This window comes from Cornus florida, unplaced genomic scaffold, assembly GCF_030987335.1.
Source record: "Cornus florida cultivar Cherokee Brave unplaced genomic scaffold, ASM3098733v1 CherokeeBrave_3.0.0_Hap2_Chr06, whole genome shotgun sequence".
Lineage (NCBI taxonomy): Eukaryota > Viridiplantae > Streptophyta > Magnoliopsida > Cornales > Cornaceae > Cornus > Cornus florida.
In genome coordinates, this window is record NW_026775576.1 from 89428561 (window position 1) to 89444457 (window position 15897).

At 33.2% G+C, this 15897-nt stretch overlaps 1 protein-coding gene across 6 annotated transcripts; it reads right to left on the reverse strand.

The window, feature by feature from the left end:
• Positions 1 to 373: 373 nt before the first annotated feature.
• LOC132312733 (probable protein phosphatase 2C 76) lies at positions 374 to 12849 on the reverse strand. 6 transcript variants are annotated; one of them, XM_059811218.1, is made up of 9 exons: positions 12509 to 12849; positions 11481 to 11775; positions 10194 to 10321; positions 8896 to 8994; positions 8532 to 8690; positions 3596 to 3682; positions 2844 to 2935; positions 1269 to 1343; positions 374 to 784 (listed from the first exon to the last, which is right to left on the reverse strand). In XM_059811218.1, exons 2-9 carry the CDS (start codon positions 11729 to 11731, stop codon positions 626 to 628), a joined length of 1050 nt encoding a protein of 349 aa, XP_059667201.1. In that variant the 5' UTR covers positions 11732 to 11775; positions 12509 to 12849; the 3' UTR covers positions 374 to 625. The 6 variants fall into 6 exon arrangements, with proteins under 6 accessions (XP_059667201.1, XP_059667200.1, XP_059667202.1 ...); XM_059811217.1 differs by having other exon boundaries at positions 12363 to 12849; XM_059811219.1 differs by having other exon boundaries at positions 12353 to 12849.
• Positions 12850 to 15897: the final 3048 nt, after the last annotated feature.

Genomic DNA, 15897 nt, shown 5'->3' on the forward strand with positions numbered 1-15897 from the left:
GAAGCCTGCATCATCAGACACAATATTTAATAAATGAACATCTGTCAAGTTACCTGATGCAACCCCACTCCTTTATTAGGGTTTGGGACCAGCCAAGTAAAAACACAGGCAAAGACCATATAAATAGAAATTTATCATAATGCCAAGGTCCACAAAACCTAAGATGACTTCCTGGGAAACTTTCATAGGTGCCCAGAATAGGAGAAGGTATTGAATGCACCCGGCGCACGGGGCTCATCTGAGGCAGCGCGTATGTGCAAGTACGGATGAGCCAGTGCTCTATGCACCGTGGGCACCCAATATCTATTCCCAGAAAAGAGTCTCATTCATTGGGAAGAGATATATGAGACCGACGCACAACTGAACCTAAAAGAGAATAAAAACATCACTCATTTATTAAACCAAAACTAAATTAGGGGAGATATAACATATAGACAGATGCTGAAATGAACAGGTCAGAGATCCATGTTCCTTCATTACAATAGCAAAAACAAGAAACAAACCAATGAATAAACAAATTGCATCCATGTTGGCATGCACACTCGCCAATTGTGCACTTGCAGACTTCTGCCTTGGATTACCGAAATGTTGATGACGTTACACATGCTGTGTCAACCAAGTCATCCTAATCATGCTGGGGACTGGCTGGATCTGCTTTATGATGGTGAAACTTCACCACGATGCAGGTGATATTGTCGGCGCTGCCACGAGTGAAAGCAGTTTCTGTTAACTTCCGAGCCGCTGCCTCAGGGTCTTCCTCAGATTGTGCAAGGGATACAGCATCCTGATAAAATTGTACATGAATGTATCAGCAAATAGGAACGATAATCCTACCATCTCAAGTAGGAAAGCAGCACTAGGCAATGGCCTTTTAGAGAGTTTAGTGCTCATGCAGTTTTTAGCTACAATGACATCAAACTGGCGCAACTACTGCATGATACATCAAGGCACAACAGAGTAATGCCGGTATTATTCATAATATAACAGATGGATCTTTAGGTGAACCAACTTCCTTAATGTGATTTCTCATCCACTCTAGAGTCCACTCTTACGAGCGACAAACTGAAAAGCATAGCAACTTCCAACAATCATGGAGTAGCCAAAACACATCGCTACATGATGCATCAACATACAATCAAACAGAAACATCTGACACTCCATTTGTGAGGTCAATGAACCTGAATAAGCTTTTTTATTTGCCTTCTCAAGTTCCCCTCAAATTTCCAACAGTCTACATATATATTGTCATCATTCACCAATGGGCTTACCTCATTCGGTACCACATCCCAGAGGCCGTCACTCGCGAGCACAAGCAATTCAAATTCTTCATCTATCTCTTGTTCCTGAGAAGCAAAATGAAAATCAACGGAAATTTGTTCTTAAGAAATTAAAATACAAGCAAGAAAACTCCATCACAACCTTTCTTTCACATAGATTTAAGTACAAGTTCTGACGTAGTATGTGTCCAACTATAAGATTTGTTCAGCCACCATATTCACTTCATTAAGAGTGAAGTTCTTAAAATGTACGGAAGGAGGGCAAATGCTTGGAGAATTTAACTACGCAAGATCACCAAATGTTACTTCTAAACTGTGAACATGTATCCCATGCTAGCAATCATTTCACATTATCATGCCATGGTATAATGCCCAAGATTCACTTATCACGCCTTAATTAGAAAATATCGACTTTAATAGACTACGTCAACAGAATATTAACAGCACAAGAGAGTAAGTTCCTTGCTTTCTTATTATTATTATTTTACTTTTTAATTTTTTATCTACTTTGAAGTATTAATTAGCAAATTTTTCCAATGAGGGCATTGAGACTGTTCACAAAAATAATAATAATAATAAATAAATAAATAAAATAAAATTGTTTGGCTTAATCCACCTTGACTAAAGGTCAAGGAGTACATTTTACCCAAAAGAATATCGAGTGTTAATTAGAAAAATATCAACTTTAATAGAGTACGCAAAATAATATTTACACCATGAAAGTAAGTTCCTTGCTTTATTATTATTATTATTCATTTTACTTCTTTTTTTTTTTTCTTTTTTTTTATTTATTTATATTTTTTTTTTTTGCGCTTTCTTAAAGATCAAGGAATACATTTGCAGGTTTTTAAAATCCATGTTTGACACTTATTTTCTATGTCACAGAATCCTATCATTCTGAATTTAATCCTAAAGAAGTCTGCTAATGGTCAGCTCCATTCTCTGGCACTATTCAATCCATACTGAAATATTGAGATCAGAAGATGACAGTGGAAAAATGCAGCCATCCTTCCTTTCCCTAATAACAAGCTAATAATAAGCAACCCCTTTTCCACCCATTATTAAATAATTTAGTTTATTATTAGAAATCAATACATTAAACTATATAGCTTGGATGTTAAGCTGTATAATTTCCTTTTGGGAAAATTTCCTGCCAGACCATGCACCCCCCCCCCCCCCCCCCCCCCCCCCCCCCCCCAAAAAAAAAAAAAAGAAAAGAAAAAGACAAAGAAAACAGATTTTTTCACTCGACTTTATCAAATTAGGACTTTCCTAATCATATGTCCATCACTAGTTTCATCCCGTGATCCTCCAGGCGACAATGGCACAACCTTACTGTTGCACCAAGGCCCACCCTCTGATGAGGGTCAGATGTATGCAGCTTTACCTCCACATGCGTAGAGGTTATTTCCTGTAGCTAATAAGCTTCCTCCCTAGACCCCACAATGGCAAGAGCCTCAGGCCTAATAAAGCTCCACAAAATAAAGGAAAAGCCATTACCTCGTTACCTTCTAATAAACAAATAGGATTACACGAAATCAAATTATAGTGGATTTTAAAGGTCACCTGAATTTCAGGTTCTGCAACAACATATTGCTTCAACATGCGGTTACCAAAGGCACGGGACATTGCTAAGACACCTCCTACCCTCCAAGTGCCTGAAAGAGAATCAACAAACATAACTTAAAACCGAGAAATTAAATGTGCCAATTATTGCAATTCGAGATTATTTTAATCCTGCAGAGATGTGATAGGCGATCCAGACAGCTGTCCAATATACAGATATTCTATTCCCATTTCCCGCACTTGCACATTTAAGATATATGACAACGCAAGTATAAAAACAAGTTTGAACAGTTTAAATCTCAAACCTGAATGCCTAATCCAGGATCAGGCTTCAAACATGTTCATTTGCTAATGCCCAAAATGGTCGTGCTTTGGAAGCCCAGATCATAGATAATTACACAATAACGGTATCAGCACTCCACTGGGCCACTAGAGGATAAAAATATCTAAAAGCAACTGTGAAGAGCATGGGTAGGATGGAGTGATGGACAAATCAGCCAATCGGGTTCCACCAATGTGTATCGTGTCAAAAGACCCAAAATTGACCCAATCAGATGCTTCTACCAAAAGTGGATGAAAGCTTCTATTTTCAGAAGTTCAAACACTTTTTACCACCCGAAAGAAATCATGTGCAAAAATGTCTATTTTATTTGAAACAGAATATAACCAAAAATAAACTAATTATGCTAAAACCATCACAGTTTTGATCCAGCACCTCAGATCAGTTGGGATTGTGGAAAAAGAGAAATTACCTGCCCACATCACAATACCTCCAGCACTTTCAATTCTCTTCCGCTCATCACTTCTATTTGGTTTGTGATCCTCAGAAAGAGGAATTGCTGGTCAGCAGGAAAAAAGAAATTGCTTAAAGAAATTCCAGCTTTAAATCTACAATACTAAATTTAACACGCATTATATATACCAGGAGAAGAATTAAAAATAATTCAATCACGCGACTACTCATCATCATAATCATCATCATCATCCTTGCCTTTATTCCAATACTATTGATTTATAAATTGATACCAGATCAAATCAGGGGGAAAAAAAAAAACCTTGGGTGCATCAAGCGTTAAACTACTGGTACAGTGGTACGTGATAATTCAACTATTAACTGTTTTTGGATGCACAAAACTCCTAGAACAGTTTCAAGCAAGTTTGTTATAGTTGCATGTGTTTACCTATTCATTCTTAACATATTTGCTTCTTTGGTATGTTATAATTTATATGAATATCCCCTTATTAATATTTTTATAATGTAAAAATTATTATTATTATTATTATTTTTTGATAAGTAAAATATAATGTACAAATTATTGTCAGAAGATTTGTGTGGCATTGCTAAATATTGAGTGTGGCATTTAACCAAAGTTATCTATGGAATTACTTAATGAAGATTAATAGTTTAAATTAATCGATAAGAAAAAAAAAAATCAAATATCTATTATCATTTAACCATTTATTATCTATACTATCAATAGAAAAACATATAAACATATATATTCCATACTTATGTGAATCTCGCGATAATAACAATAACAAATCTAGAACCACAACACCTCCCAATATTTATAAGACCTAGAAGAAGAAGAAGAAGAAGAAGAAGAAGAAGAAAGAGGAGGAAAGAAAAAGAGAGAGAGATGGGGAAAGAGAGAATGAATGAAAGAATCCTTTCATCCTTCCACCACATTCTATTTATACTAACAAGTTTTAGAAATTACACATAAGCACCCAACATTATATAAGTAAATAACAAATAAGCCCCTAACAACACTAATTTCTGGGAGACAGAAAAACAAATGAAACTAAAGCATCTCTTTCAATTAATAGATGGCACATCCACCAAAGCATTTTAAAAACTAATGCTTTCTACATGATTTACTATTTCAGAGCATTCTTTTAAGGATATTGTAATATTTACATTGTGGCAACTTATATACTAAACTATCAAAAACAATTTGCCACAACTAGTTGTGGAAGTCGACATGGAAAAACAAAATCAGGCACATTCATATTACACACCTGCTGGTACAATAAACTATTAAAAGGCCACAGTGTGACAATACATACAACAATATATATATATGTATATATATGTGAGTGCGCACATGCATGTGCTTGTGTATACATATGTATATGCATGTATATATACTGTTTTTATTAACGTATGTATAAAAATTAAATTAAATTGTTTGACACTATATATACATTATAAGTAATAATTGTTGATTAAAAAATTATAAGAAACGATTATTTTTTGTGATATTGTTAAATATAATTTGTTTCTAGCTTGACGCTGACCAAATTACCCATGATTTGCTCTCATTATATCTTAATTCTTCTCTGCTAAGGAGTTCAAGTTTTTGAGACCCTTATTATGTTTTCCTCATAATCAAACTATAATGCTATGGTAGAAAAATTTTAATGTTGAAATGTGTTAGAAATGTGTACCGGAGTATCCAACAAATATTAGATACATGTTTGAAATAATATATATATTCCAAATTATGGATATGACATGCACATATGAAGATCCAAGTAGTGCTTTATAGCTCAGGAAATGTCTCCAACACCTCCACTTGGGATGGTACAAAACTCAAATTCCAGTAGAGGGACATGTTCAGTCTCTTTTACACACACTTCTTCTTCTTCTTACTATAATGCCATGGTAAAAACATCTTAATGTTCAAATGTGTTAGAAATGTGTACTGGAGTATCCAACAAATATTAGATACATGTTTGAATAATATATATTCCAAATTATGGATATGACATGCACATGTGAAGATCCAAGTAGTGCTTTATAGCTCAGGAAATGACTCCTACACCCAGGGGCGGCCTGATATAATTTGAGGCCTTAGGCGAAAAAAATAAAGTAGTCTTTTAATAAAATCTAACTATATGTTCGTATTAATAAATATGTTCATTAGTTGTTTCGTGATTTTTTACTTAGCACCAAGATTTTTCCAATCTCTAGTTACATCATTAGTTATTTGGCTTGTGCTTTCTTGTAGACACATTCAACAATATAAATAAAAGTAATTACAACTCACAAGTAAAATATATAATTTTATGATAACAAAAATTAATAAAACTATAAAATAATTTAAGTTATAGAACAATAAAAACTGATTTCGAAGAATTTGATCCAATGGTCCAACAAATTCTTCAATACAATAAAAATGTATTCAAAATCTTCGGACGGAGTGAGATAGTGAAATTGTAAATTGTAACGAGTACTGAGTGGAGAAGAGAGGAAAAAAATAAATAAATAAAAAAAAAAAAGAAGATAAAATGAGAGAGGAGGGAAATATGTGAGGAATAAGGTAATATATATATATATAAGTTAATAGGAGTCTTAGAAAAATAGAAAAGGTCTCACCAATTCCCACCATAATGATTAAATAAATATTTAATACTTGAGGTTGGTGTGTAAGTGATTTAATGAGGATAAGAGACAGAAAAAGAAAAAAAATTTGATATAGGTATAAAAATATTTAGGGTCCACTATTACATTTCTTTTTTGGTTAAGCTTTAATAATAGAAGAAAATAAAAATTTTAGGTAGGTTATAATACATAAAGAATATTTTTTTTTTTGGGCTGAAGAAAAAGAAAGTGAAAAATGATAGAAATCTTTAGGCTCAATATCAAATCTCTTTATTAGTTGAGATTTAATAATTGAAGGAAATAATTTTTTTTAAGAAGTTATAATATATAAAGAGAAAAAAAAATTGGGGCCTTCTTATTGGTTGGGGGCTTGGGGCCTTAGGCAATTGCCTAACTCGCCTAACGCTCCAGCTGGCCCTGCGCTACACCTCCACTTGGGATGGTACAAAACTCAAATTCCAGTAGAGGGACATGTTTAGTCTCTTTTACCCACACTTCTTCTTCTTTTCTTTTCTTTTCTTTTTCTATTTTTTTTTTTTTTTGGGGGGTTGGGGGAGGGATGATGTTACGGGTAAGGGAAGGGCTACCCCTGTTGTGTGGCCCATACTGCTGGAGAAAATTATAAATATAAATATAAATAAATAAAATTATATGGAGCACAAATTGAACATTCTTTACTGAAGTTCACATTCTAAGTAAATGGAATCTCACAAATCGTGGGTCATTGATTTTCTTCTCCCCACACAAAGGTGAAGGGGACAATTTTTACAACTGTAAATTAAAAACAATAGCTTATTTGCTTTATAGGACCAAATTTTGGCACAGATATGTACTCAATTTTTTGTTCAAAAAGTACACACCATAGCCTGATATCATCAATCCAATACTCCACTATCTGTCTGGATATACCACAACAACAAGAGAAGGGCTAATGTCAAGGAAAAACCTCACAAAATAAAATTCTGATTCAAATGGAAATATAAGAAAGCAAATGGAGAATAACATAATGCTGGTAGAGATAGCTTTGATGCACATCTAACTAAGACATTATTTACATAAGGTATGCCTTTGTACTCAAACCCATATTCTCATGTTTGGCTATACATGCTATGAAGTATGGTGTAAAATATTTATATTTACTATTGCTGTTTAATTATAACAAATTATGTTCTTATACCTTCCTTTGTTCCTCAATAAAAACTGATACACCGCCACCTACACCTTAAGGGGGGTTTCATCCACAATTTCCTGGTTGCATATCAACAGTTGATGCATCTCTGTAAGTTCTACTCACCAATTCACTTATAAAAAAAAAGTTCTACTCACCAATTTATTACACACTTCGCATCCAGGTCATCTTTTTTACGGTTATTCTATTATTGCTCCATTTTTATACGTCATATTTGATTAATATGTGCAACTTATCCTGAGCTTAGATTTAGAAAGACAATGTCAAAGATGTTCCTAAAAATCCTATCATGAACAATGTTGGAGTGTGAGTTATTTATTTTCTTTCATTAAGGGCCTATTGTACTTCCATCTTATCAATATATATAAATAGGTGAGAGATGTGGGAAACCCAACGACTCTCAATACCTTTACAGATTTTCTCTTTCTTCTTTCTTCCTCTTCTCCTTTTCCTACAACCACACGATTCTTCCACTTTAACTAAGAACAATGTGGCAGATAAAATTATCATATGCTAAGAAAGGGGAATCATGCAGCAGACCTGGACACAATAACTAACGAGAATGAGATTCCTTTTCCCGATGAGGCGCATATTACACCGATTCCTTATAAAGGATATTCAGTCTGTCAGGATATAAATTAAAGAGGGTTTCTAAGCTTGTCATGTCCTTTATATGGAAATCATAAGTCAATAAACTATTTCCTTTACTAGTAGTAGTACTTGTGAGATTTTGACTCCACGAAAAATTGAAAAAAAAAAAAACTGCTGAATTAGCCTATTTCGTGCGTGAAAAATGATATTCACGGGTCATGCAGCTCATGCCTTGCTAATTTGCGTCGCAACTAATTTGAAGTTTATCATAAAAATATACATAAATTAATAGATGTTCACACTAACGGCCAGTGGCCTAGCGGTATCAGCCTCTTACCTCCCTTCAGGAGGTCAGGGGTTCAAGTCTCAAAAGAGACGTGTGTGTGAGTACCAACTAGGAAAAAAAATAGATGTTCACCATAAAAATATAAATAAATAAGTAGATGTCAAATTAAAACATTTTCCAAATCCATTCAAGCTATCAAACTAAAAGACAATAACTTTAATATTAGTCTATTACCTTTGCCAGCCTTTGATATTACAGTCCGTGAATCGCCAACATTGGCAACATATAGATGGTTACCAACCAACACTGCCGTAGAAGCAGTGGAACCATCATCCCTGTAAGTATCTTTCTCAGATTCCAAAAAGTCCATGTCTGTTTGTTGATATGTTAGACCTGCAAGTTACACATTACAAGGTGAAATTTATGTTCATGAATAAATCCAAACCCAACATGCAAAGGAAAATGACAGACTTCTTTGCAGTTTTATTTTCTATAGTTTATCCTGAATAAAATTTACATATTTAGATATTTTGCACCAGCATATGCTATCCTGACATAATCTGCTGCAGCAAAAAGCAATGGAGAAACTAGGGCTTACTTATAGCCAATTTGGTGTCTGTAATAAATTGTGGATGTTTCATGAGATTCTCAAAAAGATGTTCCTTCAAAAACTCAGCCGCGCGAGATCCGCCATGACCTGTCATTACAGCTTATAATTGTTAAAATAATAATACTAATACTGATAATAATAATTATTATTATAAGAACAATTAACAATCTTAATACAAAATAGAAAAAGTTATAATGTGGATCCATAAAGGATAGTTACCATCAATAACACAACTGTCAAGACAAGTAGAACACGTGAAAAAGGCTTGGCTCGGAGATCTACAACCTAACATTGACCTTTCCAGCTAATTAAGTTCTTAACTAACAACACACCTTTCTATAAGATCGTAACTAAATCGAAATGAATGTGGCCTGCAGATGCAATGATTGTGATATTTTAGTTATGCAATCTGCTTTTTAGAGTCATTAAAGGCAGCAACTGTGTCCCAAAACCCTAAGTTTGCTCTACATGCCCAGATATACTACACATTAATCATTATTACCATATATAACAGTCAAGGTCCATGTAACAAGGATTCTCCTACTTCAGCAATTCTTTACTCCAGAGAAACAGATTTTCAAGACATTCTAGAAACCGATTCCCATGCAACTGATACATCCTCTTTTTTTTTGAGTTTGCCATATCGGACTCTTCCAGTCAATGTCAACCATCACCACTCTCATTTTATGATTATAATGACAACTCAATCTTAATACAAAACAGCAAAAGTTGTAAAGTGGATCCATAAAGAACAGTTACCATAGAACACGTGAAAAAGGGTTGGTTCGGAGATCTACAACCAAACATTGACCTTTCCAGGAAATTAAATTCCTAACTAACACCGCACGTTTCTAAAAGATCGTAATTAAATCGAAATAAATGTGGCCAGCAGATGCAATGACTATGATATTTTAATTATGAAATCTGTTTTTTAGGGTCATTAAAAGTAACTGTGTCCCAAAACCCTAAGTTTGCTCTACATGCCCACTGCCCAGATATTCTACACATTAATCATGATTACCATATATAACAGTCAAGGTCCATGTAACAAAGATTCCCCTACTTCAGCAAGTCTTTTCACCACAGAAACAGATTTTCAAGACATCCTAGAAACCGATTCCCATGCTACTGATACTTATTTTTTTATGATTTTGCTATGTTGGACTCTTCCAGTCAATGTCAAACACCATCACTCACACCATTATGCTTCTCAGAAAGCATAACACTAGAAGTCTGTGACTCCATTACTCAAGCTACAAGGTAAAAGATGATGAGAGTTATCTAACCATCGAATATCCCAAACAGGCACACTGTTTGCTCATCAATCGTGGAAGCTTTAACATCATAGAAATCCTCCATGCTAGCTCTCTTTCCCCTAAAACTCGAATATCCGCAGCTCAGTCTTCCATCTTCACTGTCAATTACAAAAGAAACTGAAAGTAAGTGGAACTGATCACTGAACTTCAAAAACAATGTTGTAAGATAATAGCATCAGTACATTCATTGCCAAAGAACATAGAACTTTAATATCGTCGTTTGTTTTATTTTATTCCTTAATATTTAATATACGACGCAAATTTAGAAAAAGGTAATTTACATGGTTTGACAAAAATGGCAGTAAAGGAAACAAATTTGGAGATGGGAGATCAATGGGTGGAAAGAAGACACTTTTTTCGAAGTCACCAATTCTGAAGAGAATTTGTTTGATTGCAAAGGCAGTCTAAAAAGAAAATGGGAGAACTAACTATTCTTATCTCATTTTTCTGGTAATCTCCACTCAAACAGAGATGTTACACATAGCCATGAGGTTGACAAAAGGCAACTTAACCTTTGTAGATCACCTCAAACCAGGATGCTTGTAGGGGTGAACAACCTCCAGCATTTTAAAAATGGCTGTCCACCCTATTACATGAAGCAATGATCAATGGCATAAAGTTGGCGGTAAGAAAATTTTAAACTACTCCTTGAGTTGCGATATAACTATTTTTAGGTTTACAATACATTATAAATCTATATCACAATGTCAAACTCACTCCTACAATTTTCATCAAAAGATATGATTCTTTATAGCAATTTGGACATCCCGCGGAAATCATGAAGCTCTACTCTCTTTTACATGGCATCTGAAATTGCTAGACGAAAGAGACCCTCAAGATTCATCATCACAACTACTGGTATAGGAATATTCTTTTAAAATCTGATGGAAAGCAGCTATACTGAAACTCGACTATGTCGCAATGATGGCAGACTTGGCAGCCATGTTCATTAATAACCTTTTCACAACGATAGATTTGTATCTAGTTATGTTTAAACATTAAGTGAGCAATTAAATCTTCGTGAAACTTCCAAACACGGCCTTAGCCTATGAAGCAACACAATACACAAAAGATATGGTCATATCTTGACTATAGAAAGGACCTAGCTGAGCTTACATCTAACAATATTCATGTTTACTTAAAAACTATAATGCATTCTGCAAGTCCCAAGGACAGTAAACGGTGACACATATATACATGCAGGACCAATCTACTAAGGAAAAATGACAGGATGGAAATATTAGAAAATGCAATCACCTTTTCCATCCACCGCTAGCATAGCCACCATCATCATCTTTCTCTGGTAACACATCAATAGTGGGTCCTTGGTTTGCAGTTGCGCCTGTATCCACCATCATTGTCCTTCCCGTCGTAAAGTTACAATTCAATGTATAACTTATGCGCTGAGTTGCATTCAAATCTCTCCTGATATTGCTCAGTTGCACCCTTCCCTTGGCGAATCTCCCAATATTGCCCGCCTGAACAACCAGCGCCCTTAAGTGTTGCATACCAATTAAATCAACAATCGTGGCCTATAGGCCAGATTTTCACCCTAATAAACCAAAACAACTTTCCAATATCAATGTGAAATCAATCTCGTTCAATTAAAATCTCTTCATATGACTATTAACATTTTGTTGCTGAAAACCCTAAGGATAAACAAAATAAAGTAACGATCTTGAAGCTTATGTTTTCCCGCAAAGAAAATAAAAAAAGATCACCTGTTAATAATTCAACTAACGAACATGATGTTAAAAAAAAATAATCTTGGATCTGATTTTCCATGTTGCTTTTGTATTTCGAAAAAAAACTTGATTTTAACTAAGCCGAATAGTAGTATTACAGCTTAGGCTTTGGCTTTCTTCAGCCCCAAACAATGAAAAATTCAAAGTTCAAAATTTAAAGCTTCTCTCATTTCCCGCATTTTCTCAGCAACCAAAATCTACTTATCCTTCACATTAATGTAACATTTCAAATTCATAACTGAATTTTTCGCTTTCCCTACATTTTCTAAGCAACCAAACAAAGTATAGATCTAACCAAAACGACACCCTTTAAATAACATGATAAAAAAGACAGATTATAAAGTAAAAATCAAATTAAGCAAAGATAGCTAAAGAAATACAGACCGGATCTTACTTTCAAACTACTCGACTCCGCGGACTGCGAAAACACATCTTGAAAGACATCCGAGAAGGTGATTATGAAAAGTAATCTTAATTGATGAATTTAATAGCTGAACTGAATTAAAGAAATAAAAAATATATATATATTTGAATGATTACAGATCGGTCCTTGAATCTTCCAGGTATAGCTGCTGATGTAATCGGATCGAAGTGTGACGATCCGAATATGAGGTAGGAGTGATTGAGATTCAGCTCGAATCGGACATGATGGTAAAGAAGGAAAGTTTCTCTCTCTCTCTCTCGCTCTAGAATGATCGCTTTCTCTCTCTAAAAATTGGAGGGCAGTCTGAAACCCTAGAGAGAGAAACTGAGGGGCAGATTATGGTATTGGTAATTCGGTATATATATGAATCTGAATATGCGAATGAATGTTTTTTGTGAAGTGAAAAAGTAGAGAGAGAGATTCAGAGATACACGAGAGAGACGCCTGGCTATTGTAGCTTCTGAAGAGAAGCGGCAACGTGGCACTCCTCATGCATCCACTCAGGGGTTTATTATCGTCTGTGCCCGTGCCGATGGAAAATTGGACTGACTAACCAGCCAGAAAATGCCACGTTGCCGTATACTGGAAGTCCAACAAATCTTGATTCTTGACGTGGCGAGTTATTATTGGTTAAGCCATGGAGCTCTTTTACGCTTAACCAAAATTTTTTGGAATTTGGAAATAAAATTAGAAAAGGAATTAGATTGTAATTAAAATAGAATTTTATTTGTAATTTGGAATAAATTGGAATTTGTAGAAGATAATTTGAGAAGGAAATTTTTTTTGGGTACGGATTGGAGACAATAAAAACTTGAAAGAGGAAAATTGTAAAATAGAGCAATTTGTAGCATAGAATTGGAATTTGTAGAAGATAATTTGAGAAGGAAATTTTTTTTGGGTACGGATTAGAGACAATAAAAACTTGAAAGAGGTAAATTGTAAAATAGAGCATTTTGTAGCATAGAAGGATAATTTTGATAAGCTCAATGTTTAGTTAACAAATATCTTTAAATTCTTTAATTTCTCACGGATTTTTTTACATTACAATATATTCCTATGGAATCCCATCAAATCCAATTCCCTTTTAAAATCCTATTATTCCAAACATGACAAATTACTTTTGAAATTCAATTCCCATCAAATCCTGGGATTCCAAATACTGTGTTAATGGTTTTTTTATAAGACAATTTAGCACTTGATTTTAACCTACCTATAAAAATAAATTAATAAACAAATAATTAGCACTTGAAAAGGCAAAAAAATTTGTCACTTCAAATGAAATAAAATTTTAGGTGACATTTTTTTTTTGGGATAAATCCAAATTTTAGTGATATTAATGTCATTTATTATAGATTGTTACCCCCTTAAAATTCAGACACTTTCAATTACATCAAATGGCAGCTTATTTTCATTTTATTTTATTATTTTATTTTATTTTTTTGTATGAAGGTCAACCTTATTTCTTCAATTTCAAATCTAAGACACTTATTCAATATTTTCAAATATAACATGAAGTATATGAGATCATAAAATATAGGGTGAACTACATTAAATTCCCATTTTCTATCTGTGTTTTTCACTAAACCCAATTTTTTATTTTTTTGTCAAAAAGCTCCCCCTCAATTATTAAAGGGAGGTGATTTAACTAGTACATGAGATCATAAAATATAGGGTGAACTACATTAAATCCCCATTTTCTATCTGTGTTTTTCACTAAACCCAATTTTTTATTTTTTTGTCAAAAAGCTCCCCCTCAATTATTAAAAAGGGTGATTTAACTAACTTCCGTTAACTAACTATCAGAGGGGGGTGATTTAATTCTCAAATACATATATATAGCAAATAAATTTCAAGAAAAAAAACCTAGATTTACATTGGAAAAATAAAAAATAAAAAAATTAGGCATTATTTCTAGTAGTGTCCATTTAATAAATCTATATAAAATAAAAATCAATAAAAACCAAATAAATGAAGGCAAAATATAATTCTCAAGTATATATATATATAGCAAATAAATTTCAAGAAAAAAAACCTAGATTTATATTGGAAAAAAAACCATTGCAACAACATGTACTCTTCTTCTTGTTCAACTTCTTTTATTTACCCATCATTATAATATTACATATAATTTGTATCATAATATAATGGTATATATAATATGCATCATTAAATATTATTTAAATATATTTTCATTTCCATTTAGCCTTCAGACAAATATAAATCTAGGTGTTTTTTTTTTTTTTTTTTTCTTGAAATTTATTTGCTATATACATATTTGAGAATTATATTGTGCATTCATTTATTTGGTTTTTATTGATTTTCATTTTATATAGATTTATTAAAGGGACACTACTATAAATAATGCCTAAATTTTTTTCCCAATATAAATCTATGTTTTTTTTTTTCTTGAAATTTATATTTATATATATATATATATATATATATAAAGGAAGTTTAGTGAAAAACACAAATAGAAAAAGAGAATTTAATGTAGTTTATCCTAATATATATATATATATACACACACAATAGAGAATTTTCAAAACTATTTGAAGAGAAACGATATTATTTCCCTTTTACTTTTTTGTGCTAATCCATATTGCTACTGTCAATTTATTTGATAGGAAGTAGATTTTATGGTTAGGATTCATTGTCTAGTGCATTGATAAAATGCTTGACTTGTCTAGCTTGAACAGTCACTTCTCATTAGGGGACCATATTGAGTCAACACTCACTCTTTTAAAAGGTCATGTTCATGCTTCTTAAAAGTAATAGTTGCCTAAAATCTAACAATTACGGAGTATTAATATTAGACAGTCATTGTATACATCACTTATATGTACATGGCATCATTAATTTCTTTCCCCCCGCGCGCGCGTGTATATATATATATATATGCATGGTATGCAATAATAAAAGGTGATTAATATAACATCAAGTCATGTCAACCTTCACTTGTATGAATATTAACGACATCATTATGATGTTAAATTCCACTAATATAAATCAATCGATATCTTAACGTCATAAATATTAATAATATCATGATGTTGTCGTCCTCACTTATATAAATCAGTCGAAGCCGAAGCTCCGTAACATTATCCTAACACATAGCCAGCGTGCATTGATTCCTTTTGAACGTGCCTTTAGTGGATGCACAACAGCTACTGTTGTATGTATCTGGAAATGATAATCTTCTAGTTTATTTTAATCCTATGTCAATGAAAAGTCATGCTAACAAACTTAGTAAGGATTGGTATTAAATTAGTGTGAATTTAGTCATCATTTGGAGAGAGAACTGAGACTGAGATCAACATATATAGGATAAAAAAGAACCACATAAGGGACTTGTTTTGTTGATTCAACCACTTCTCACACTGAATACCGCTTGGTGCTTCACCCTCCAATCAACATCTCACTTTACACCCTCCATAAAGGGCTAAAAAATTCAGAGCATATGCAATTTAAGATTTTATTAATAACGGGTCTCCCTTAAAGTTGTCAC